General features: G+C 60.4%; 1 protein-coding gene across 2 annotated transcripts in view; it reads left to right on the top strand.

Moving 5' to 3' along the window:
- TAFA5 (TAFA chemokine like family member 5) overlaps nt 1-16,993 on the top strand; it is a 164,305-nt gene extending 147,312 nt beyond the window's left edge. For both annotated transcript variants that reach the window (XM_044226955.1, XM_044226954.1), the window contains exon 4: nt 16,744-16,993. In XM_044226955.1, the coding sequence (XP_044082890.1) occupies nt 16,744-16,752 (9 nt within the window). In that variant the 3' untranslated portion in view covers nt 16,753-16,993. The remainder of the gene's footprint in view (nt 1-16,743) is intronic.
- Nucleotides 16,994-24,918: the final 7,925 nt, after the last annotated feature.

The raw sequence follows: 24,918 nt of genomic DNA, 5'->3' as shown, positions 1-24,918 counted from the left end.
CAATCAGAAGCTTTTATTACACAGCCGAGTCTCAGCTGCTGTTTTGCGGCTCGTTCTGAAAACTGATGAAAGAAAAACGATTCTGGGCCGCAAGGGAGATGGTGTGGGGAGTCCTGGCCGGAGGCCACAGCTGACTGCCCTGTGGCGGGTCTCCCCTTGTCTCTGTTGGGAACAGGGAGACAGTGGTCCCTGGGGCTCTGGTGGGGTTGCCGTCAGCCGGCCAGGCAGCGTCCCAGGCCCCGCAGAACCCCCAAACCCCCGAGCTCTGCGTCGAGAGCCTTCCTGGCAGGCCCAGCCTCGGGGGGCGGCTCACTGGCCACATTCCCCTCCCGGGGTCCCCACCGCCGTGTAGACTGGTGTAGACTGGGCTTGCCCTAGGCTAGCCTCATAGAAACGCATCCTCAGCCTTGGTGCTGCCCCAGGCCCAGGATGCCAAGACAAAGGGATGGCATAGAAAGGACTGTAGGTTCATGTGGATCCGGGCACCCGGGGAGCAGATTGGATGGTCTCACCTCGGCCCCTGTCTGGGGACTTGGGATGCAGGTGAGGACCCCAGCAGGCGCTCAGGGAAGGGGCCTCACGGTAAGAGGTGGACCAAAGGTGGGGAACAGGAGACAAGCCTGGGGCCTAGGAAACCCCTCATCGTTCAGGAAGGGACGAGGGCCCCGTCGGATCACCCCAGTCCAGCTGCTGCCGTGTGAGCAGCTCCTGCCTTGGACACTGGGTCCCAGCGGAGGGAGTGACCACTCCTGGGACACCACCACACATCTCAGCACCAGAGCGAGAGGGGTCACAGATTTGCCTCTAAAGGACAAACGGTGGGGTGCCTGGGTGGTTCAGGGGGTTAAAGCCTCTGCCTTCAGCTCAGGTCATGATCCCAGGGTCCTGGGATCGAGCCCTGCGTCGGGCTCTCTGCTGGCGGGGAGCCTGCTTCCTCCTCTGTCTCTGCCTGCCTCTCTGCCTGCTTGTGATCTTTGTCTGTCAAATAAATAAATAAATAAAATCTTTTTTAAATATAAATAAAGGACAGGGCGCCTGGGTGGCTCGGTGGGTTGAGCCGCTGCCTTCGGCTCAGGTCATGATCTCAGGGTCCTGGGATCGAGTCCCGCATCGGGCTCTCTGCTCAGCAGGGAGCCTGCTTCCCTCTCTCTCTCTCTGCCTGCCTCTCCATCTACTTGTGATTTCTCTCTGTCAAATGAATAAATAAAATCTTTTAAAAAATAACTAACTAACTAACTAAATAAATAAAGGACAAACGGGGTTTTCCGCAGGAGATTTTCTGGCTGACTCCATGGGCAGGGGCCTGCGGCTGAGCCCCTCCTGCCCCGCAGGTGCCCATAGGGATGTGCTTTTGTACCCATTTGGTGGGGAGCTCCCAAGGACAAAAGGCTTCTGTCAGGTTTGTAGGATTAGCGTCCAGGAAGACGGGGGGGGGGGGGGGGGGGGGGGGCGGGGACCCTGCACCGGCTGGTTCTGCACGAGCAGCGAAAGGCGGCGAGTCAGTACGTGGACCCGGTCTGCGATCCGTGCTGTGTTCTCCGAGCCACGCTCCCCGTCACCACGGCGATGGCTGGACGTTTCGGTAGATTCCCTGTGTGAGCACAGACGTGTGCGGCCGGCGTGGCATCAGCAGGGACCGTGAGCTGTGACATAGTTCACAGCTCTGTCCCCGGCAGAAGTGAGCCCAGAGACAGAACGCCGGTCTGACCGAGGCCGCGTGGTTTCTGTGGGCCCTTTGGGTTAGGCCGGGAGCTCCTCTCGGCAGCGGCGCCCCGTCCGTCCCCATTTTCGTTGGAGAAGTTGTTCTTTGAATCGTTCCAAGTACATAATGGCAAATGGTTGAATTGGGAGGGAACATGTGCCCCAGAGACGCCGGGTCCTGGGCTTCCTGGGGATCAAGTGTTTCTGACTCCAGAAACAGGACATCATCCTGCCCAGCGGACCACACTGGGGTTCCGGACAGGGACGCGCCCCCGTATGGGGCCCAGGAGGCCGAGTCCTGCCATCCCCTTGGTCTGGCGTGGGCAGCTGGGTCACGTGATCCGCGCTCCCTTCCCTCCCCTCTCCCAACGCAGTTCCCGCCCCCCAATCCTTTCTGGTTCCACGTTGGATGCTGGGGATGCAGGGGTGAAGCGTCCACAGCCCCCGGCTCTCAGCGCACCAGCGGGCACCCAGCAAGGCTCCCCGGAGTCAGCGCGGGGTGCCATGTGCGCTGTCACCGTCAGCGACGGCTCAGGCGTGACTTCAAAAGTATTTGCTGAATCAGCGGAAGAGAAGGCCCACCCCTGGGGGCTCTGGCCAGGCACCGGCGTCCCACAGCAGATCCTCGTGCTGGGGGGTGGGGGGTGCTCGGGAATCCAAAAAGGTCGAATGGCCCCAGATCTCAGCAGTCCTAAGGGAAGGACGGGATGGCGCGTACCCCATGGGGGCCCGTCAGAGAGCGACCCCTGAACGGAATCCCCGTTCTGGACGAGCGGACGGGCTGCCGCCTCCACGCCGCCCATCTCCGCCAGCCCGCCGTGGACCTCCCCTGCCCCGTCCGTGGCCAGGAGCCTTTCTGTTGCACCACCAGTCAAAGGGGGGTCCCTGTGATCCCGCGAATGTGAGGCAGTCACCTTGCCAGCAGTGAGGGAGAGAGAAGGATGGAGAAAGTTCCGAGGGATCCCGAGTTCCCAGAGGAGCTGTCAGAGCTCATTCTGTTCTCTGAGTCCAGGTTTCATGAGCTTATCGGGCAGAAATACTGGCAAAGTGGTCAAAAACGTGTTTTTTCCTATTTGTTTAACAAGTCTTTACGATCTCCCAGATGACATTGCTCGGGGCTGTGTTTCTCTGTGGAGGACGGAGGCGAGCGGCCCCCGACAGCGCCGTGGAAAGGGTCACGTAAGCGGGAAGCCGGTCAGTGCACGCGAGGCGGGAGCTGCCCGGCCGAGCTCCTCCCCGTCCAGCGCAGTGCTGTGCCCCACACGTCGGGGGCCGGTGGTCGTCCGCACGGCCCGGGTCCCGGCCCGCCCCTCACGCCCCCAGATCTGGCCACACCGGTGCCCAGCCCAGCTCCGCCATCCAGACAGCAGCCCTCAGGATTGGGGGCCCCTTCCTGGCGGTGTCTGCACACGGCACAGGGAAGGGGTTACGGCATGAGGCAGGGACGCTTCTTCTAGACAAGTCTTTACAGATGGAATTGAAGGATCTGAGTCTCAACTCAAATGACTGTAAATGTCAAGTCCCCATTAGATCCAAGAGGTACTGGGTGACGTAGGTCCTGGGTCATAGGGATGCCGCATCACCATTTGGCCCCAGCCCCCCTCGTGCCTCCCGCCCCCAGAGCCAGAACATAGAGTCCAGGCTTGCCAGGGGCTGTGTGGACGCCCCTGCCACGCCCCCCTCTAGGGCTGCCATCTCCACTTTCTGCGTGGGCTTGTGTCCCCTGCTCACAGGGTGACAGCTATGGTGCACACCTGGGTAGCCTCAGTTTCCTTATCCATGCCTCCCCACCGCCCTGCTGGCCTCACAGGTCCTTGGGTCAGTGGCAAGGGGAAAGAACGGCATATGAAAGACCCAGGGAGTCTGTGAGGGGAGACGTGCTGCTGTTTTCTTTGTGGGCCACCTTCTAGAACACTCCGGATGGCTCACATCCCCAGGGCTGCACCGGGAGGAAGCCGTCCCCGTGGCCTTTCCCCTAACCCTAACCCCAGAGCTGGCTGTGTGACCACGTACCTCAGTTTTGTTTGAATTCTGGCTGCATCTCACATGTCACAGCCCGCGTGGCATCAGTTTTCCCAGAACCGGATGCATTGGGGAGATAGTATAGTGTCGCTCCTCCCCACAACCATGGCCACCCACCCCCCCAACAGGGTCCTCCTCCCCACAACCATGGCTGTCCCCCGCATGACCAAACAAGCTGTCCGACCCTTGGAGGACAGAGGATCAGTCTGGTCCTTCCACCAAGTCTGTAAAGACGTGGCCCGGCTTTCTGGATGGATACGGTGGCCGACTTCTTACGCCATCAGCACAGCCTCTGCCCAGCTTCCCATTCCAGGTATTTTGGGAAGTGAGAACAACTAGCATCACACTGTGACTCCGTGAATAGAAGCACGTGCTGAGGTCTGGTCACATCCCCGTGGGCACGTCACGAGTGGGTGGGAGGCAACTTCGTGGCATGTCCCTGCCCGACCATCTGAGCCCCGTGATGACAGAGTCCTCCTCAGGTGCAGACAGAGGCTGAGGCTTCCTCCTCGCTCCTGGGCCTGACCTCGGGGCCCGGACACTGCTGCACTGACCGAGAAGGCAGCAGCAGAGGTGGGGTCTGGCCAGCAGGAGCTCTTCCCGTCCCACTGCAAGGATCGGCTCCCAGCAGTGTGGCAGGAGAGGAGGTGGTGGGCGGAGGTGAGCCTCACGGGAAGGGGCAGAGTCTGCAGCAAGAGCCCCTTGGAGCGGGGGCAGGAGGAAGCAGCAAGACCACTGGGGCACACAGGGGCCACTCAGTCCTCCATTCTCAAGAGAGTGTCCAGGAGAGACAGAGTCCCTGACCTCCCAAGGGGGATGAGATACTCTTGGGATCCGCCCCCCACTTAAGAGCCTGTTGGGGGTCACATGAAGACTCTGGGTCTCTGCACATCCAGACCTTCCAGGCCAGGCAGGAGCTGACACGAAGGATGAAGACTTGCTCACTGCTGGGCCCGTGGGCTCATCCCAGCCCCCGACAGGCCTCTGCCCGTTTAAAGGGGATTAAAAAAGCATCAGAGCCAAAGTTCAAACATGAGCCTGTGGGAAAATGGACGCTGTGGAAAGGAATACTTTCTAAAGGATTAAAAGCCAAGTTAGCTCTTAAAAGTCCTCAGCTGTACACAGAGGAGACTTCTGGAGAACATCTGCTTGTTTGTGTCAGAGAGCTCCAAGGAGCTGCAACTCCTGTGACCCAGGAGCTAGGAGCCAGAGAGGAAGGACAGTCTGGGGCAAAAGCAAGCATCCAAGGTTTGCTACGTGACCTGGAGCATAAACACGAAGACACCTAAAATACGAGTGCGAGCGAGAAATGTACAGGGGGCAGCAAACGCAGGACTTGTCCCTGCAGGAAAGCCGTGCAGTGACATGGGCGGTCCTCAGCCAAGGGCCGGTTCATTGGAGAAAGCAAAGAAATGGAGTCAGAGAGAAAAAGTCGGTAGGTGTGGAGGATGGAGGGCAGATCCCTAATTTAGAAAGCAGGTGCTCCAGAGATGAAACCACCACGACCAGGAGGGGACAGAAGGGGACGGATAATCAGGTTAGGATGGAAATAGGACCAGAAAGAAAACCCCCAACTAGAAACAAGACAACACTATCATGACACACACACCCCATGGGCCTGTTTGAATTGAAAGAATGAGAGGAAGCTGCCTCATAACAATCCGTTAAATTGGGAAGGTAAGACTCAGACAAGAGGATGGGGTCCACAGAAGCTACAATGGCACAGGCCAGCCTCTGGACCAGAAGGCCAGGAGGGATCACAGCCAGGGATTGGGCTGAAAAATACATTCACAACTTCAATCCTAGTTTTAGTTGTTTTTCACACCAAGGGACTCAAGAACACGGTTTTGAATTTGCAAGGATTTAGAATGTGTACCACCCACAAAGCTTTCCTGCAAAAAATGAAGGATGATCTCAAGCCAATCAAAGAGATAAAAATCAGGGGCTCATGATGGAAAAGGTCATAGATAAAAAGAATTGTGGTGACTATTGATACCAAGAATTACACAGAGCTGATGTGAATGTTGTTCCCATGATACAACACAAAATCCACGGCGTATGATGTAATATACTGTGTTTACTGTGAGAAACAATTTCTGTGTAATAGCAAACTGATTTGTAATCTCTGCCTAAATTAGAAAGGGGGGGTGGGTGGGCAGCTGCCGAGTAAGAAAAGAGTCACTTAATGTCCGTCTGTGCCATAGAGGGAGCCGTAATGACGCAAGTCATTAGACAAATTGTATAATCATTAAGAGTGCGTTAGATTAACAGAAAGGCCACCACTAATGGGAGCAAGAACACGATTTCCTTAAACCATGGCAGGAGGGAAAGCAGGTGAAATGTCATGTGTGTGCGTGAAAAAATGACCCGCGAAAGCAGCATGACCAGAAATCAGGATGGGGCATGCTACTTATGATGGAACCACCATACCCATGGTGACAATAAATGTACACGGGTTAATCTCCCCGGCTAAAAGGCAGAGACTGTTGAAATCAGGCTTCTAAGGTGATCAAATGTACATTGCCTTCTAAAGGCACGTCTAACAAACTAAAAGTGTTAAAGCAAAGAATAAACGAAGGTGCACCAGGCCAAGGAGAGGAAAAGGAAATCAGTAGGTAAAATGATTAGATTGGGACAAGTCATATATTGATACACATAAGATCACAAGAGTATATGTGATTATTGACACATATTGATACATTGCAGCTCAAAGCAATGAACATGTCTCAGAAACCTTTATGTATGGATGCACCTACATTTCTATGAAGCAAGCCTAACTTCAAATTAACAAAATGACCAGGAACACAATTTTTAGTTCAAAATTTAAACAACCCTTTAATCTGCATTAAGGTCAAGTAAAAAGCCACCAAAAGCAACAATTTAAAAGACCAGGAAGCAGATCTTCTGAATAATAAAAATTTTATGACTGAATTTGCAGCTACATATTGAGCATTTTAACAAAAGATCAGGCTGCTTCTGATTCCCCATCATGCATGAAATCTGTGCAGAAGAATCCGTAATCCAGGTTGTGAGCTAAACTTGCACAGAAGAGAAATGGGGCAACCTTCTTTTCCAGTCATGTTATATCTATTTAGAATATTGCAAAATAACAATAAGAAGAAGAAGAAGTAGAAGAAGAAGGAGAAGAAGAACCCTATCAGCCAGTACTTCCCCACAGTGTTTTGGCCGGGGCAGGCCGTGAAAGGTGAAAGACGGTGTGTAGTCAAGCTCATGCAGCCGTGCTCAGGGCCTGAGGCCAGTCTGCTGGTGAAGCACCTGTCACCTAATGCTCTGTGCCTCACCATCAACATCTGGAAAATGGGCGGAACGGCGCTGCTCGCCTCCTGGGCTGCCGTACGATTGAAGGGGTTTGAGCAGTAACCTCAGAGCAGAGCCGGCGGGGCCCGGATGGCCGAGTCCACATGTCCTTGCTGTTGAATCACATTCTGCATGTTCTGAGACTGACGCGCGGGGTGTTTGCAGACACAGGGAAGTACTCGTGTCTTTAGAGAACTTTATTTTTAAATCAGGAAGCATGAAAATAACCTAACTTATAGAGAAGCCGTCCTCGAGGGGAGAAAGAGGCTAAACGTGGAACAGGAATATTAGTGAATTTTTTTAAGATTTTATTTGCTTATTTATTTATTTATTTGAAAGAGAGGGAGAGAGAGTGCACCCATGCATCCAGGGTTGGGGAGGGGCCGACGGGGAGAGAATCTGAAGCAGACTCTGGGCTGAGCACAGAGCCTGACACGGGGCTTGATCCCATGACCCTGAGATCACGATCTGATCCGAAACCAAAGTCGGATCACCCAGGGGCCACCCAGGCGCCCCATCGGTGAACTTTTAAAAGAAAGACATGGACGTGATCCTTCACTGCGTAACTGGCAAAACCACAAAGATGCACTCTGACCTCTGTCATGCGCAAATTTTTTGTTAGAAAATAAATCTGATAGGAAGGAGGGAAAACCAGCCAGTGTTGGGGTCTCAGATCATTCAAGAGTGCATACACAGCTTGGGTACTGATCACCACGTCTGTAGGGTTTCAGTACTTACATGATTTCCTGGGGTGCAAATCACCATCATAACTAAGGAGTAGAAAGGCATTAACATCCCCCAGTAGAAATCCCGGACAGAGATGGCTTACCAGGCCCGGTCTTGAAAGCGTTAACATGCAGGTGTCCTTTCCCCAAATACTGGGAAACTGCCCAGTTCATTTTAGGGGCTAGTGAAACCCTGATGCTGGAAATCTCCCCAAGGGTAGGAGAGCGCCCCTGGAACCACTGTGTTCTGGGAAGACTCAGTCTGCAGTATAGGTCTGGCACCGTGCTGGGCACTGGACTGGTTCAGCAAAGTGCCCGTGAGGCCCTCGTGTACTCTGCATTACTTTGAGGTTGTGGATACGTCAGGGGATCCCTGCTCCCCGGAATGTGCAGGCATGACTGGGACACATGTCACCTGTCCCTAACATCAAGCAACAGTGTGCCAAGTCCTGTGGTCCTTTGACACAACACAAAAGTAGATTTATGTAAGAAAGAAAAATATGTTGTTAATATTTTAGAATCAGGAAGGATGACCAAGCCCAAAGGATGATCAGATAAAAATGTGCTGTCAATAAGCAGGTGCTGAAAAGGCACTGGGCAGGTACCACACTGGTTCCTAAGGAAAACACCAAACCAACCACAGCACCAGGACCGGCAGAGCTCCAGGCTAATCTGGAGGAGAAGACAGGCCCCCTGGAGCCTCCTGTCCACCTGAAATGAATGCCAGCATGGCCCTTAGAGTTGGACCCCTGCCCTGTGCCCATCAGGACTGGGGCTGGCAGTAGGTGCAGGCCTGCAGTCTCCATGATGATCTTCTGGAAGATCTGGCAGATGCAATCACCTCATTATTTGGTATGAGAAAATGCGATGTTTATTACTCACCGAGGAGATAAACAGGTGCTTCCAGAATTCTGCAAGAGCCACTGAGGTGCCTTGGAAACTAATTGAAGAGCTTATTAAATTGGACAAATTATGAATACAGAAGGTTCTCTCCTTGTGTTCAGCCCTAAGTTTTCATAGACACAGACAAGTTGTGGTCTGGATCAGAGGTCAGCAACCCGTGGTCAAATCCGACCCACAACCTATTTTTATAAATAAAGCTTTATTGGAACACAGCCTTGTTTCACTCAGATGCTCCAGGGCTGCCTCTGTGCCGAGGGGGCAGAGCCAGGTAGTCGCAGGAGAGACCTTACGAAGCTGAAACTTGCACTGGTCGGGCCTTTCCAGCGGGAGTGTGCCGGCCCCACGAGGCCGACGGTCCTCCGAGCCTGCCTGCCGGGGCGAGGGATCAGCAGGCAGAGGAGCGTGTCCTTTCGGGAGTGAAAACCAGCGAGCTTGCAGGCAGACTCGAGGAAGAAACCTGCCTACCTGGCCAGGAGGAGAGGCTCGGCAGAAGTCGGTTGTGTTCTCCTTTCCGGGCAAATAGGCTTCAGAAGAGTCATGGTTTCATTAAATATGTAAGTAAAATAAACCTGGGTAAACACGAGGGAGGCAAGGTCTCTACGAAACGCAGCAGGAAACGTATGAGGAACTCGAAGTAACTTCTGTAAGAAGAGGCCGGTGTCCTGTGTAAAGATATTGGCAGAGTCTTCCCGGGAGAAGTTTAAAGAGATTGGAATAAATAAGCGAAGAGCTGCCACGTATTTGGTTAAAGTTCATGCATGCCCAAACCCTGTGCGGTTGTCTGTTCTTTCAGATATAATTTTTAGATTTAATACAGTTTCAGTCCAGTCCCTGATGAAGTTTTACGCACATCACACGCCATTTTCCATTTTAGCTGGGCGTGTAGACCCGTCCCAGTGTAGGAAGGCGTTAGGACAGAGGTCACCCCGGTGCCCACGTCCCACTGGTGTGCGCCTGGGTGTGCAGGGGAAGCTTGTGAGTGGCTGAGCCCCAGGCTGCCCCCCACCAGGTACCCACCTTGCCCTTGATACAGGAACGGGGTTTGTCCAAGTCCCAAGGACACACTTAGAACCTGAGAAAATCTGGTCTTCCTCCTGTGACTCTGCACCACGGAGCAGACCACGTGGCCCTGAGGGGAACCCTGGCACCGGGGCGAGGGGACCGTGGGCTGCACGGACTGGTGGGAAGGGACGGGTCCCCAGTGGCAGGTGGGGGAAGACAGGCTTCATATTTGGGGACAGCTCAAGCTGGAGTGTTACCGCTCCCCTCACGGCACCCCAAACTCCCGGGAGATCGTGGACCGCGTTACGGCGCCCGACTGTGGGACAGCCGGAGGAAGTGTGTGAGGGAGTCTGGTGCAGGCCGGGGACAGGGGTGTGTCCTAGTAAATCCAGAACAGCCGGGGACACCCAGCCCCTGGTGACATGTGCTCAGCTACCGTGGACGCGTGTGCACAGATTCACGGGTCATGCCCACATCCGCCCGTGAGCTGCGGGCTACCGTCGCCCACGTCTCCGAGGAGGACACGGAGCCACAGAGGGGCCGAGTCATGTTCTGTGTCAGCCATGGCTGGTTGCCAGGCCACGTGGGGGAGGGACGTCACATGGACGAAGATGAGTATAGCCCATCAGAGATGAGTATAGCCCACAGGTAGAGTGTTCCTAAAACCCCAAATGGGAATAACCAAGGAAAGTAGGAAGAGACGTGGTCGGGCAGCGGCGACCCATGCACGGAGGAGGCGCGTCTGCGTCGTGCGCTCTAATCCCGTCCACTGTCCTTCCGGGGCCTCACGAGGGGTCGGGGAGAAGTGCACCCGCCCGTCTTTCTGGAGCGTGTTCAGGGGATGGGCGTCACGAGAAGCAGAAATACACGCCCAGGCCCCCGGAGCGCAGGGGGCAGTTGTTGCAGAGTGAAACGCAGAGTCCGGGCGCGAGCCGCCGTCGCTGTCCCGCGGGACCGTGGGTGTCCGGCCACGAGCCGTGGAAGCCCACGTGTGCTCGCGGGAGACCGCAGCCGGGAGCAAAGCCACGGGCAGGTGGGAGCAGCCCAGAGCCCACCCGCTGACGAACGGTCGGCAAACTGCGGTCCAGCCGGTCCCGGGCCGTTCAGCCAAAGGACAGGCCTTCCATGGGCCACGGTATGGACCAGCCCAGGATGCGTCGCACACGGCCCAGGAAGCCTGACACAAAAGCCACGTGCGGTGTGACTTGTGTGCAGCATTGAGAAGAGGCAGATCGTGGAGGCAGGACGTCTGCCGAGGGCCGCGGGGGCCGGCGGAGCGCGGCAGTGACCGCTGACGTCTGGGGCGGCTCCTGGGAGCGAGTCTTCCACACGGGCCGTGGCGTTGGCCACACAACGGCGTGGCCTTCATGCTCTGAAGGTGTGAGTGTGTGGCGCACCTGCCGGATCCCAGTGAAGCCGCCACGAGCCGACAGGAAGATGGACGTAGCCCTGGGACCAGTCCTCCGCCCGGTCCCCCGGCTCCTGGATGGACAGTGCCGCAGGCACTGCCTGGTCCCGCTCGGAGGCCCAGACCTGGCCATGCAGAGGTGACCCCCCCCCCCAGCCTAAGTGGACCCAGGAGGGAGACCTGGGAAGGGGTCTGATCCCGAGCTCCCGAGCACGCTGGTCGCCCTCGCTGCTGCGGACGGCACGCTGTCGCCGGAGCGCATCTGCTCCGTGAGGTGTAGTTCCCGGCCACTCTGTCATCTCCATGTCCCCTGGATCCCACCGCCTGTGAACGTGGGCCACGGGCCTGCTGCAGGCGGCAGGGTGCTGCTCTGATGCTGCCAGAGGCCTGGCCTCGGATTAGCACAGGCGAGGGACGGACTTCAAAGCTGGCACTGCCTTGGGGCGAGGACAGAGAGGATAGGAATCTGGCAGCAAAGCTTTCCCGCGGTTGTCAGCGCGCCCTTTGGAAACACCGCCTGGCAGCCAGGCTTTGGGGAAGGGGGATGCCAGTCTGTCCTTCTGCAGGTAGAGGGCTGGAGGGGACCCGCCGTGGCATGGGGACACTTCCCTGGAGAATCCGGGCAGCACGTGGGCAGGAGGTCACAGGGGTCCCAGCCTCCCACGGACAGGGCAGAGCCGTCACCTCCCAGAATCCTGTGTTCACAGCACGGAGTCCGGGGACTCCCCAGCAGAGCAGACAGAGCTGGTGGCTTCTGGGGGGTTCTGGGGCCCAGAACCTGGCTCAGGGTGGAGGGCCTCACCCTCCAGCTAGATGCTAAGTGGGGGTTTCCTCTTAGAGCAGCGCTGGGGTTTGAAGGACCCTCTGTGCCTGGGGAAGGGGCTGGCACCGCGCAACCCCGAGGGGCCCACACACGGTCACGAGCACCAGGGTCTTCCCTCTGGCTCTGCCCGGCCCGGAGAGGCCGGTGCTTGTCGTGGAGGTCAGGAGGGGGCTTACATAGTCGGAGGAAATCAAGCACCTTCCCTGAACGTCACCGTGGCTTTTTAGATTGCGGTGTGACTCTCAGTAGGGACGGGCATGCCTCCAGCGTGCAGCCGCACAGGTGGTGACGTCGTGACCTGCGTGGACTTCCCCGGGTCACAGTGGAGCATCGCAGGCCCGTGCGGTCCCCCGTGAGAGCCGTCCTTCTGTCTCCGCAGTTCCGGACCCGTGAGGCAGGAAGGGCGGGCACGACTCTGCCGTCCCTGCTCTGGGGAGGGTCCCATCCCTCGCCCCTCCCAGCGGCGGACCCCCATGCGGACCCCCAAGTTGCTCTCCAGGAGAAGGGGCCCCGGCCGATGGGGGTGAGCACACACCGCCCCCCGGACGTTGTCCGCGCGGAGCCCTTTATTAAGCAGAGCAGGACTAACCCGGGGATCCTGACAACGGGGCACCCACGCTCCCCATACATGCTGTTTTAAGGCGAATTCCTGAGCTCAGCTGGTCCTTAGGGTGCCTCGGTTTTCCGTGCTGCATAACGAGTCACTGAGAACAGGACGAGGATGGCACTCGTGTGTCGTCTCCCCGCTCTGTGGCCGGAAGCCCGGCAGGTGTGCCCGGGGCCTCACGGGGCTCCCAGGTACGCGCCAGGTTTCACCCGTGGCTCAGGCAAGAGTCCGTTCTCTGTGGCCATCAGCTGGGGGTCACTCCCTGCGCCCTGCCCTGCATCCCCTCCAGCCCTTGTCCTGTGACTTGCAGGATCCCACTGATGGCTTCCCCATGGGCTTTCTCACAGGGACACCGTCCCTGAGTTCTGCTCCCCATTGGTAAAAAGTAGAGTAAGAACTTGAAGGTCCTTACGAAGCCAGACGCAGGATCCTTCTGGACCTTCAGAGTCTCTTTCTCCGCGTCCCATGCGGTGTCCTATGGGCCTGCGACCCGGGCTGTGTGCTGGCTGCCCAGCCTGGCCGGGGAGCGAGCCACCTGGAGGCTCGGAGGGCTCAGGTCCTGTGGGAGCGATTCCCCGGGATGAAGGCGGCCCCAGCTGACGGCGGGAATTCTCAGTGAGAACGGGCTTCCTTGGCAGACGTCCATCCCCGGTGAGGTCCCTTCCTCTGAGACTGGAGAGACCAGCTTCCCTTCTCTCCGGGCGGCCCTGTGGACCCGCAGGACCCCGGACAGCAGCGTGGCCACACAGGAGCGTGTCGCGCCAAAAACGGGGCCCTGCGATCCTCCCCAGCTCACCAGCCCGCAGCTGGTCCTCACACCTCACTCCTGGGCGGCGGGGAGACGGCTCAGCCGATCCCTTTTCAAGCTCCCATTTAGTGGATGCAGAAACTGAGCCTGTGGGGAGCAGAGCACCTTTTCCGAGTCTGCATGAGCAGGACTAGCCCAGATCACATTCTTTATAAAACCCTACATCTTACAAGTAACGAAATTTGGGCAGGAGGTGGCCGTTCCTGGACCGTGCTCTGTAGGAAGGGGACGGGAGAGGGCTCCGGTGGAGCCGGTTCTGGGTGAGGACCTGCCTGGGATGCTCGAGGGGGAAGAAAGGAGCTCTGTGCCTCGTGGCACAGAAGGGCTGCACAGTCGGTGCCGGCCTGTGCCCCCCTGAGGTCCTGGCTAGAGCCGCCGGCCGCTTGCCCCCAGGATGCGCGTGTCCAGGTACTTCGTCCCTGTGGCCGGGCTTAGTGCCCGGCGTCCCACGGGGTGACGTGGGCAGCTCTCTGCAGTGGCTCAGATGCAACAGATGACGGGTGCCGATGCCTCAGAGGGGCTCGCAAGGATACAGGTTGAGACGTGGAGGAGGGGCTTGTGGTGGCTCCGCCCACGGCCCGGGCTCCCCGTCCAGCTCCCTGCCCTGTTCGCCCATCTCCGTGCCCCTCTCCCGTGCCTTCTCTGTGGCATCCGCAGGCATGCCGCCCTTCACACCCCTGTGTGCGCTCATCCCTTCATCCTGCGGCTGCTGTCCGTGCCCGCAGCAGGCGAGGCCGGAACCAGCCAGTGCAGGGGACCTGCCCCACTCCTGTCCTGCGACCGCCCGGTGTGCTGTGAGGGTGGGAGTCAGATCCAGTGAGTCCCGGCCCTCGTGTGTGCCGCGGGCGGCCCTCCCGCCTCTCGCTAGGTCCTAACCCACTCAGCAAGGGGCCTGTCTCATGCCCGATCTGCCCACGCCCCGGGGATGGTGGGTGGCGCACGGGCCTTGTGGGCGGGGCTGTGTGCCCTGGGATCAGCCGGCCACTCCCGCTGGCGCCTCGGGCCTGTCAGTACTTTGGGCTGACGACAACAGCAGCGTCTAGAGGCTCACGCCGGGCACCGGGGTTAACCGTGCTGCGCAGGAGGAAGAAGGGATCGCGGTGAGGCCATGACAGGGACGGGTGACCCCGCCCGGTGAGCTCAGCACCTTGTCTGGGCTGCCCTGTGCACCAGGCCCTGCCACCCCCTCACCGAGGCACCATGTGGCCTTCGCAGGAACAGCTCCAGGAAGGCCCAGCCAGCACCGGCCAACGGCCCGCGGCCCGGGACACGCTCCCCAGAGCTGACAGGCCCGCCGTGTGTCACGTGTCCTCACAGCCGGCTGCCCTGGTTTGGGAGACGTTTCACAGAGGATGGGGGCCCAGCACCGGCCCTGGGGGCTGTGGGCTCCGGGGGTGGGCTGCTTGTCTCTGTGTCTACTAAGTGCTCCGGAAGCACCAGGAGCAGAACGTGAGCCCTCAAGGCCCCTGGGAAGCGGTGGCCTGGCTTTGGCCCCAGGATGCGGGGGAAGGGGGCAGGGGGCCGCTGGTCCAAACTCATTCTTGGGCTGGAGCAGGAGGGACCTCCGAGCCTGTCCTCTGATGGCACTGGGAAGGCCACCTGCTCCCACCATAGCCCTCCTGCCTCCCGGGCCAGCACTGGAGCCTTGTCCCCACGAGAGGCCGGGACCTCACGTCCCCTGTGACCGCCCCCCGTCCCCTGGTACCCCCCCACAAGCACCCTGCAGCGTGAGCCCAGGATGCAGCGAGTCACAGGCCTAGAGGACAGACGGACAGGGAAGTGGAAGCAGCGAGCAAACGCAGGGAGCTTCGAGCTCACCCCTCGCCCACCCAGACGCCCCTGCCCAGATGTCCGAGGGGAGAGTGTGCACAGGGCGCGCCTGAGACCGTGGCCTTGCCGCGTTACCAGAACAGCTGCCCTGGGCCGCGTCACGCTGTCTGAGTTGTTGTTTTTAAAACCCAACAGCAAACCACGGCCGTTCCAGCCGCTCTCGCGAGCTCGGGTTGGGGGAGGGCGTGGGGTCCAGTCTTCCTCGCGGACCGGCCGCACAGCCGCAGGGACGGTCCCGGAGAAGAGACCACACGGACGGCGGACTCGGGAGGGATGATGGCAGCCGTTCCAGAAGCTCCTCCTGGTTGTGTCTTTGTCTTCCCCATGGCAACGGCTCTCGTGTCCCGAGCCTATCAGCACGGGCAGCCGCCGGCCCGGCTCACGGAGCCCACGTGTCTGCTGTTTATCAGGACCTTTTGTTCCGGGCTCTCGGTCCGGAACACCGCGCTCCCGCGTGCGGAACACACGCCGAACACGGCTTTACTGAGGAGCGGGGGCCGTGGTTGCTGGACTCGCAGGGCCTGGGAAGTTGTGTTTTGTTTTTTAAATGATGCTTTGCAGCGGCCAGATACGGCGAGCAGCCCGCCCGTCCCCGCGGAGAACACGTGCTTTCCGGGGCAGGTGGAATGACCCACCGGGGCGGGACCCCGATGCGCCCCCAGCACCGCCGCAGGGTCGGCGAGAACCTCCTGGGGCCCACGGGGCTCGGGAACTACCTGCTCGGGACCCTTCCCCAGGGAGACGGGGCGTGGCCGGAGGGACCCCACCTGCTGCCCGGGGGCTGCGTACAAGTGACACGGGGTCTCCCAGTGGAGGCTGAGGAGAGGGGTGCCCCCGGGCCCTGCGGCAGCACCCCAGCTCACTGGTCTCCAGGGGGCGGCTGACCTCCCAGAGCGTGACCCTGCCGTGGAGCCTGCTCTGCGTGCCAGTGGACGTGGGCCTCATGGAGGAGGCGTCCTAGCAGCAAGCGAACACGGGCCTCTCACCCCCATGGGCACACCCCATGGCACCCGGCGGCCCCCGGGGCCTCCCCGTTTGAGAAGCATTCCTGTGGCCCCGTTCCCGGGGGCGGGGGGGGGAGCTGCTGTCGAAATCCTCGGAATGGATGAGTGAAGGAGTGACCTACAGGTGCGCACCAGCAGGGGTGGGGGTGGGGGCGGCCTTGAGGAGGTGAAGGGTCACGAGTCGGGCTGCACGGCCTGCGCTCCGGGAGAGGAGGGCACCATGCACTGGGTCTTCTGGAGCGGGGTACAGCCCCCGCCGCGGTGCTGTCCCGGGGGTCCCCGACCCAGCCTTGGGGCCGGGGGCTGTGGGTGCGGTGAGCGAAACAGGAGATGATGTGTCCGCCACGGAGGCTCTGGACACCAGCGTGTCACCAGGGTGTCCCCCAGTGTCGCAGGGGAGTGACCACTGTGGAGACGGGCAAGGGGCCGCGGTCGCTGGGGACGGTGAGGGAGTCCTCCTCTGGCCCCTTGAAGTCTCGGCCTTTGTCTGGAGCGTCCGGTGCAGCCTGGTGGCCGCGTCCTAGGCACGTCCGTTGCCAGCGGGGACCCTTGGTGTCTGCGGGGCTGACGCTCTCTTCTCTCTGCTCCTCAGGTCTCCTGACAGACGCAGCCCCAGAGGGGCCCCGGGAGTGGCCTTGGCTCCCTGGAGAGTCCACACCTCAGCCACGGTCCCCTGTCCGCTGTGGACTCGACCCGTTCTCCGCCATCTGCCCACCCTCCGTCTCTCTGTAGCCCGTCAAGGACAGCCTGCTTCCTCGGGGTCCCGAGCTGAGCGTGCGCACCGCGGCGAGGAGTCTGGCCTGGGACACCCAGCGGGGGCCGCGCCGGCTGTCCGTGGGAGCCTGGCCTCACCCGCCGTCCCTGGCCGCGGCCCGGGCTGTGCGTGCCGAGGAGGACGAGGGCGCGGCCGCAGGGGACGGCCGCCCAGCCAGCCCGGGAGAGGAGGACCGCGCCAGGCCCGGGGCAGGACTGGCCCTCGGGCACGGAAGAGGCCTCTCCGTGTGCCCCAGACTGTCCGAATCACTTTTATTTTCGTATTTCAGTATACTCAATAGACCAAAGAGAAACATCTATTTTAACTCGGACTCACCCTGGCCGTCGGAGTCCCCAGGCTCGGCCGGGGCCATGCCGGCGGGGCGCGGAGGGCGGCCCCGGCAGAGGCCTCGCCGCCACGGACACCACGGGGCGCGCTGAGAGGGGCCGAGCCGGCGGAGGACGCCGCGGCAGCCCCCGGGGCCCGGCCGGCGATGCCCCCACCCAGACCCGGCCGCGGGCCAGCGCGGCTCGCCGGGGACACAGGGCACCGCGCACCCGCCCCCTGTACCTAGCTGGACTGGACCGACTAAAACCACGTTCTGTTTTAACCAGTTAAACACGCCTCTCTGCAGCTCATCTCCGGTAGTGGGGTAATCCAGTATCCGCCAAGAGCATGTTGGGTCTCCCGTGACCACTGTCCGCTCGACACAACCATTTAGCTCCAGAAAGCAAATTAAAGAAACCTGAAGTAACACTTGTTTGAAAGAGATCATTAAATGTATTTTGCAAAGCCTAAAGTTATATATTTAACAGTTTTTATATGTTGTATATTTGTAGAAAATCCTATTTAACAATTAATGGGGTAGCCCCCCACCCCCGGGCCGGCCGGCCACGCAGCGGGCGGGGCGCCCGTGTCTCCGAAGGGCTCGGGGAGGGGGCAGGGGGCCGGCGTGCAAGGGCAGGACTCCGGGGACAGCAGCCGAGGAGGTGCCTGACGTCACGGGAGCCGCAGCGGGTGCCCGGGGGGAGGTGGCCGTCTGCACCCGCTGGGGCCCAGCTCGCCGAAGGGCGAGTGCGCCGTCTCTTGGTCACGCCACTTCCGACGGGTTCCGTGTCCCTTTCCCTGCCCCTCCCCCACGGGCAGACCCTGAGGCCTCGGCCCCAGACCTCCTCTCCCTGTCCGTGTCCCGCACCCTCTCGGTCTTCACGTCTGGCGGTGGAGGGGCTGCGGCAGGCTGCCCTGCGGAGAATGGCGGGCGCCTGACCTTCCCACGCCCTCCCTAGAGCATGGGGTCGCTGGGCCCGGGGACGAGGGGACAGTCCGCGTCCCTGTCCCCGGGCCGGGCCGCGGTCCCATGGGTCCTTCATTCTCCTGAGTTTGTGCTGAACTATATACTACCTGACGGTCCGATTAACAGGCCCACTATGCTAGTTCTATGCTACTAAAAAAAAAAAAAAAAGAAAAAAAAAAGAAAAAAAATAATAAGTATATAGAAGCTGTCCCAGCAACCCATAGACTGAAGATAGGAGAGAAGACCCACTTATTTAAGACCCGTTTCAATGTCCATGAGTATTTAATTTCCCTTTCAGGTCGCCACACAAGCAGACGTCTGTCTGAGTGTCCTGGAGGGAGGGACAGGGCGGGCGCGGGCTTCCCAGTGCAGGTGGGGCGGGAGCCGAGAAGCGGGGGGGAAGGGGTCTCTGCCGCCTCCCTGAGCCTGTGTCTTCCCACGGTGAGTGTAGACCAGAGGCAGATGCCGGAAGTTTAAGATGTTACAGCGTTTTTTCCCTTGTTTTACAGTATTCAATTTTGTGTTGATTCAGCTAAATTATGAAAATAAAGAAAAAATCCTTTGGTAAGCATGGCTTTTGTTCACGGGCTGGGGTGTCCTGGGTTGGGGCCGTAGCAGATGTGGCTGGTGGGGACCTCCTTCCCGAGCCTGCCCCGGGGCTCCCAGAAGCCCAGCCCCGGCGAGTGGACCCTCCCCTGCCCCCGTGTGAGCACCCACCCCCTCGCGCGTGGAGGCCAAGTCCCAGACACAGAAGCACAGCCCCAAAGGAGACCCGCGTCGGAAGGATCCCCTTTCCAGGAAAACCTGCTCAGATCTGCAGAGGGATCTTTGGCTTCGGACCGTTTCTGCCGCCCAGAGTCCTCCGGCTGAACCTGGATGGGATGGGGAAGCCGCATCCGTCCGTTTCCGGCAGCTCCTTATAAAATATGAGCCCTGGGGGCCATGGCTGGGAGGGTCAGCCAAGGGCCGTCTGAAGTCTGTGCCTGATTTGAAGGAGACGTCCTTGGCCTTTGGTGCCATTGTGGTGGCCACAGAGCGGGCTTGTCCTGGGGGGAGGAAGGAGGCAGAATGCAGGCCCGACAGCGGCCCCAGGACCCCTGGGCAGCGCGGACACGCTGTCGGGGGCGACCTTTGGCTCTGCCATCAGAGCACGGGACAGGGCAGGCCAGCTGACCAGGATGTGTGCCCCCACGCTCCTTCCTCCGTCCATGCTGAGGACAGCCGAGCTGGAGGTGCCCGAGGGGGCCCGTCCACAGGGAGGAAATGTGGTTGGAGCAGGGGCTCCTGCGAGGCTCGGCCATCTGAGCTGTTCGCACAGCCGGGGGGCCGACGTCACCGGGTGTGCTGCAGGGAAATCCGCAAACCTGGAGGCTAGAGGAAAGGACAGCAAGCATCGGGAGCACCTGGGTCCGTTCAGAGAAGGACGGTCGCCTCCAGCCTGGGCCAGGAGGGTATCGGACAGACTGCTGGAACTCTCCGATCCTGACCTTCACCTAAGCATGGCTCTCCCCTTCGTGCCCCGAGCCAGTGCACCTCGTGGGGACAGGTGTCCTGTGAGTCCGTCTTCATGACGGGGGAGACCCGCCCAGCCTGCAGCCCGGCAGCAAAGGCTTCTGTGCAGAAGTGAGCCTGTGTCGTCTCCTGCCGTCCGTCGCGGGCTTGAGCCATTGGCCTCCGTCTGCTCACGTAGCCAGCGGGAGAGTCGTGCCTGCTGCCCACTCCCAGGCTGGAGAAAGTCCTCTCTGCCCGAACGAGGTGTGTGAGGCCCACCTCACTGCTGTGGGCAAGGCCGCATGTGCTCTGCCCCAGAGCACTCCCGCTGTGGTGCCCCGTCCCCATGCCGTGAGCAGGGGCTGAGAGGGCACGGAGGCTGCCGCAGGACAGCCTCGCACGCCGCAGCCCCCGTCGGCCTCTGACCAGGTGCTAACATGAGCCTGGGCAGCAGGAGAGCAGGACGGCGCCTCTGCTACCAGCCAGGTTCAGGCAGGACCCCGTGGCCAAGTGTCACCCCGTAGCCCCGGACAAGGGCCCCTCCTGTTCCAGCCCAGCTCCTGGACAGGCCAGGCCAAGAGTGGACATGCTCAGCCTCCGGGGCAGAGAATGCGTCTGTGGCCCGAGTGGTGTGTGCGTGCCGGCGTGTGTCCACGTGTGTGTCCACGAGGCCCCTTCTCACCATGACCTTCATGCACTGAGAACCTTGTGAGCCGGGGTTCTGAGGACGAGCCCTCCATGACGCCTGACCAAAAGGACCGCCAAGGTCAGGGCCCTCAAGGTCACGCTCAGAGGCGTCCACCCGGAGAGCTGCTGCGAAGGACCCTCCCGTGGTGGACGCGCCCTCAGAAGCTCGGGCTGTCCAGCGCACGTCGCCAGCCCGCCAGGTGCCTCCCCGCCACCCTGCGTGGCTGCGTCCTCTCCTGCCAGGCATCCCGTCCTGCTGGCATTCAGGAGGGGACCCCTTGGCCGTCCTTGTCCTGAGTGGCCCTCCCCGGAGAGGCTGGGGCCCGTGGAGAGTGTGCCTGTCTTGACAACCCCTGGCAGGATTGAAAGACCCGGGGCATCTCATGGTGCCGGGCTCAGCGAGAAGAGGTGGGGGTCCCCGTGCCTCCCACCCCAGCCCCAGCTCTTCTGCCCTGAAGGTGGTCCCAGGTTCCAGCAGGACCGGTGAGCAGGGCCCTGCGTGGCTGTGTGGGGTCCACGGACGGCCCTGGGGAGAAGTGATGTTGGGGCGGGGGGATGGGCCATTGCCGCTCAGCCGAGAGGTCACGGGAGGACAGCAGGGGTGGGGGGAGGTGGGGGGAGGGGTCATGGGTGAGGGATCATGGGTGAGGGGCCAGCCGAGGTGGGACCGGGGCTGGGCCCTCCGGTGGCCGTCCCCACGCACGCATGTCCTGCAGTCCCCGCATCAGGGTCCGGCTGGCGGCCTGCGCCCCTGTGCCCACCCAGCCCTCCCCAGCCCCTCACTGTGACTCATGGACGGCCTCCCACCAAACAGAAAGTCCACGAGGCCACACATCACACGGTGCTGCCCCCGACCTCTCGCTGGCACGCAGGGCGGGGAGGGACATGTGGACACGGGGGACAGGCTGCAGGCAGATCAAGGTACCCACGCCCCCGCCTCCCGCAGGCCCTTTGCTGGTGCTGTGTTTGCCGGCAGCGTCTCCACACAGCCTCGTGTGAGCCACACAGTTTACGTGTGAGCCTCGTGGTCTGTTTCCAGATGTCCGTGTGTCCGTCTGTCTCTTAGTCCCCATCCCCAGCGGCCTCACACCAGCACCTGACCACTCTGTCTGTGTGTCCAGCAGCGGACGCCAGCTGTGCCTCGGAGAAGTCCCGTGGACGTCCGTGGTTCTAGGTGCCCCGTTCCTGTGCTGGCGGGTCCACGCCTGTGGGCTTGTGCATCGCGTCCGTCTAGCTGTTGCCTCCTTGAGGGGTTCACCGCATGTTGAATGTCTTTTATTCTTCCTTCGGCGTCCAGAGTCGTGGAGCTACTCTCAAATAATAATTACATTTATTTTCTGTTTTTACGAACGTCACCTTATTCTCCCTCCCACCTGCGCCGCAGGGAGGGCACCCGTCTCCTTCCTGGGGTCGGATCTGCCATCGGTGTTGCCCTGCGTTCCCTGGGGTCGGGCTCAGGGAGAGAGCCTCCCTCCAGGACAGAGGACCAAGTCCAGCCGTGCCCCCAGGCCGGCCCGTCCTCCAGCACTACGGCGCCCACACGCTCTGCAGACGGCGGTGTTTTCTGTGCTCGAGAGATGCGAGGGAAGGTGTTCGGGGCGAGGCCCCTGGGAGGAACGGGGCTGCCGGGGTCCCTGCCGGACGGCAGGCCCACAGCTGGTGACACCAGGGTGGGGCAGGGAACACGGCAGCCAGGGCGTGTGGGAGACCCAGGTCGCCTGGCCGGGGCCGGGGCCTCCAGGAGCCCGACTACTGTTTGCTCAAGGGGACTGCTGTTCACACACGGACACTGACGCACACGGAAGCACCCAGCGACCTGCTCTCCGAGCCCAGCCTCAGTCCTGGGAATAGAGCAGAAGGAAAGCTCCCACTCCCAGGGAGATAGTATGATGTGTGCTGAGCCCATGGTCACGGCCGGGGCTTCGAAGCTCCTCTGGAGAGAGGCAGTGGGAGAGGGTGATGCTCCGTCTGACGCTGCACAGACCTCGGCCCGGTCTGCTCCCAGCCAGAGGATGGCCGCATGGCCCGTTGGCAAAGCCCTTGACTTCCCTCCCTCCCTGGGTGGGCAGAGCCATCTCAGCCCGTGGGTGACAGGTGCAGGTGGGCGGGCACTTCCAAGGCTGGCCCTGCCATTCTAAGGATGGACCCAGACGCCCCTCCACTCTGCGTGGGCCACACTAATGGGGATCCCAGGACCCACCCCAGGGTACTAGGCCTCGCAGCACCGGGCAGACGGGATGGGCTGGCTTTCCTTCCCAGGTTCAGAGGAGCCCTAGACTCATGTGCAGAGTCCTGGCCCCGTGTGCTCCCACAGACTTGCCCCCGAAAAGCAGCGCCACATGCTAACAGGCTCCCAGAGCCCGGTCACTGGGATATGCTCCGTCGGGACCAGAGAAGGTGGACCCACACCAGGCCAAAAGCCCAGTGGAGCCTGGAGCTCTTGCCAACGGTGGACGCTAATAGGAACCCCGGTGTCCCCCCTTTGGCTTTCCTTTCTGCCCAATCTTATTGGAGGAAGAAGCGAGCTTGGGTTTTGTAAGCATTAAGGAAGCACCTCAGTCTTCTAGAAATGATGTCCTCTTCCTGGAGCAGCTGAGATGGGCTGTTCTTGTGGGGGGCTGTGGACATCCCCCAGGGGTCACCCGTGCTGCTCCAGGGTGGCCCCAGCGCGTCCCCCTCCCTGGAACCAGCCGAGGACCCGAACAAGGAGCCTCCCTCCTCTCTGGGCCAGTGAACGTGGGACAGTAGGACTAAGGGCAGGTGTTGATGGGCACAGAGAGTGGCCCCGGCGAGCCATGGGCCGCGGCAGGCCCCGGCCGAGAGCAGAGCCGCGCGGCCCCCAGCCTCACGTGACCTCCGTCTGCCCAGGGGTTCCGCGGCAGCTGTCGGCTCCCGTTTCAGGGATCGCCATCACTAACCGCAGATATGACACGTTCACTAATGAAATCGATTTGGTCAAGTCATCCATTTAATTCCTAAAATGTAGTCCAATTTTACCCTCGCGGAGGCTCCCGTGGCTGGGAGGCCGAAAGCCGTAAGTCACTGGGAGAGAACGAGCTTCTGACTTCCAAATAATTAAACTTACTTTTCTGCGTTGGATTCATAAACTGCCCATTCATTAGGCCCACAGAGCCCCTAAATCACCGGCTATGACCTGTGAGGGGGACAGTGTCGGAGCGGGGGGGTCCTCGTGGGGAGTCCTGGGGCGGCGCCCACTGCAGCATCCACGTCCGCGGGTACAGGTCGGCTTCCAGAAAGCATGAGAACGGGGCCAGCAGGGAGCAAAGACCCCCTCTAACCCCACGGAAGCCAGCAGGCGCATCCCCGGGGATCCTCTGTGCCCCTACAGGAGGAGGTCAAGGTTACTTTCATCCAGAAAAGCCTGCTTTTGCTCGTGGGGGCTTTGATTTCAATATTCCGTATTCAAGGCCAAAGGCCCCAGGACCAGCATCCAAAGTGGTTCCTCAGCGCCTCTCTCTGCAGCCCCCACGGGTCCAGCCCTCGGCCCTGACGCCCCCACCCTGCAGGACCGGGGACCCCCCACTCGGTGAAGACCAGCAGGAGGGGGCCCGTGAGCAGGTGGGCTCTGCCCCAGGAGGAGCTAGGTTTTCTCAAGGGCAAGGGCAATGTCAGGGTCGAATGTCATTCTGCAAAGCTCTCAGCAGAGGAGGAGAGCCAGGGGTCTCCCTTTTCCGGCCAATATTGTTTACAACAGCCCTTCTGGGGCCCCTCTGGTGGGAGGGTGTCCGGCCAGGCCACCCGCTGCCCCAGGGAACACCCCCCCCAAGGGAGCTGATGGGTTGGTGAGACGTTGGCTGCAGCCACTCAGTTGGGGTGTCCGTCAGCGGGTTCTTGCTGCAGCAGGTGACGTCACAGTGGGGAGCCCCCCCTTGGATATGGCTGTCCAGGTGGGCCTCTGTGACCAGACATGAGGGATCTGAGGGGCATTTCTGGAGGAAGCAGCAGCAAGTGCAAAGCCCCTGAGGCAGGGTCGAGCCTATGACAGGGGTCTGCTCCTTGGGGTCCAAAGTACGGGAAGCTCCGACTACCTGCTTGGTGTCGGGCTGACCCTGTGACTCCTGGGCCGGGACGAGCATTGCAGTAGATGGACAAGGTGATCAAGGACAGAGATGAGACTGAAAAATGCTTTCGTTTATAACAGTCTTCTTTTCATTTGCTCATAAATGTCCGAGTGATCCTTGCTGGGGCATAAAAAATGCCGTCTTTGGTGTTTGCTGAGAGCAGATCTCAGACTCTTTCAGCAAAGTCACCGGCATCATTTTATCATTTTATGGACACATAAACCGCAGCCTTCGGCTTCCCCGGGGTGCTGACCACTGTGGAGACACCTCAGAAATACATTCTTGCTGTCCACATCCCTGGGCCTGAGTTCCAGAAAAGACAGCACTTGCGAGAAGGATGAGGGGCACCTGTGGTCCTGGCCACGTTGCGGGAAGGTGGGATGAGTGTGTTTTCCCAGGAATTGGGCCTCTGGAGACCTGGCGGCCCCGCTCCCCGGATCTGGGCCCTGCGCTCATAAT

Source organism: Neovison vison, chromosome 12, assembly GCF_020171115.1.
Source record: "Neovison vison isolate M4711 chromosome 12, ASM_NN_V1, whole genome shotgun sequence".
NCBI lineage: Eukaryota > Metazoa > Chordata > Mammalia > Carnivora > Mustelidae > Neogale > Neogale vison.
The sequence above is the reverse complement of the archived record's forward strand: the minus strand, read 5'-3'. Positions and strand labels throughout refer to the sequence as shown.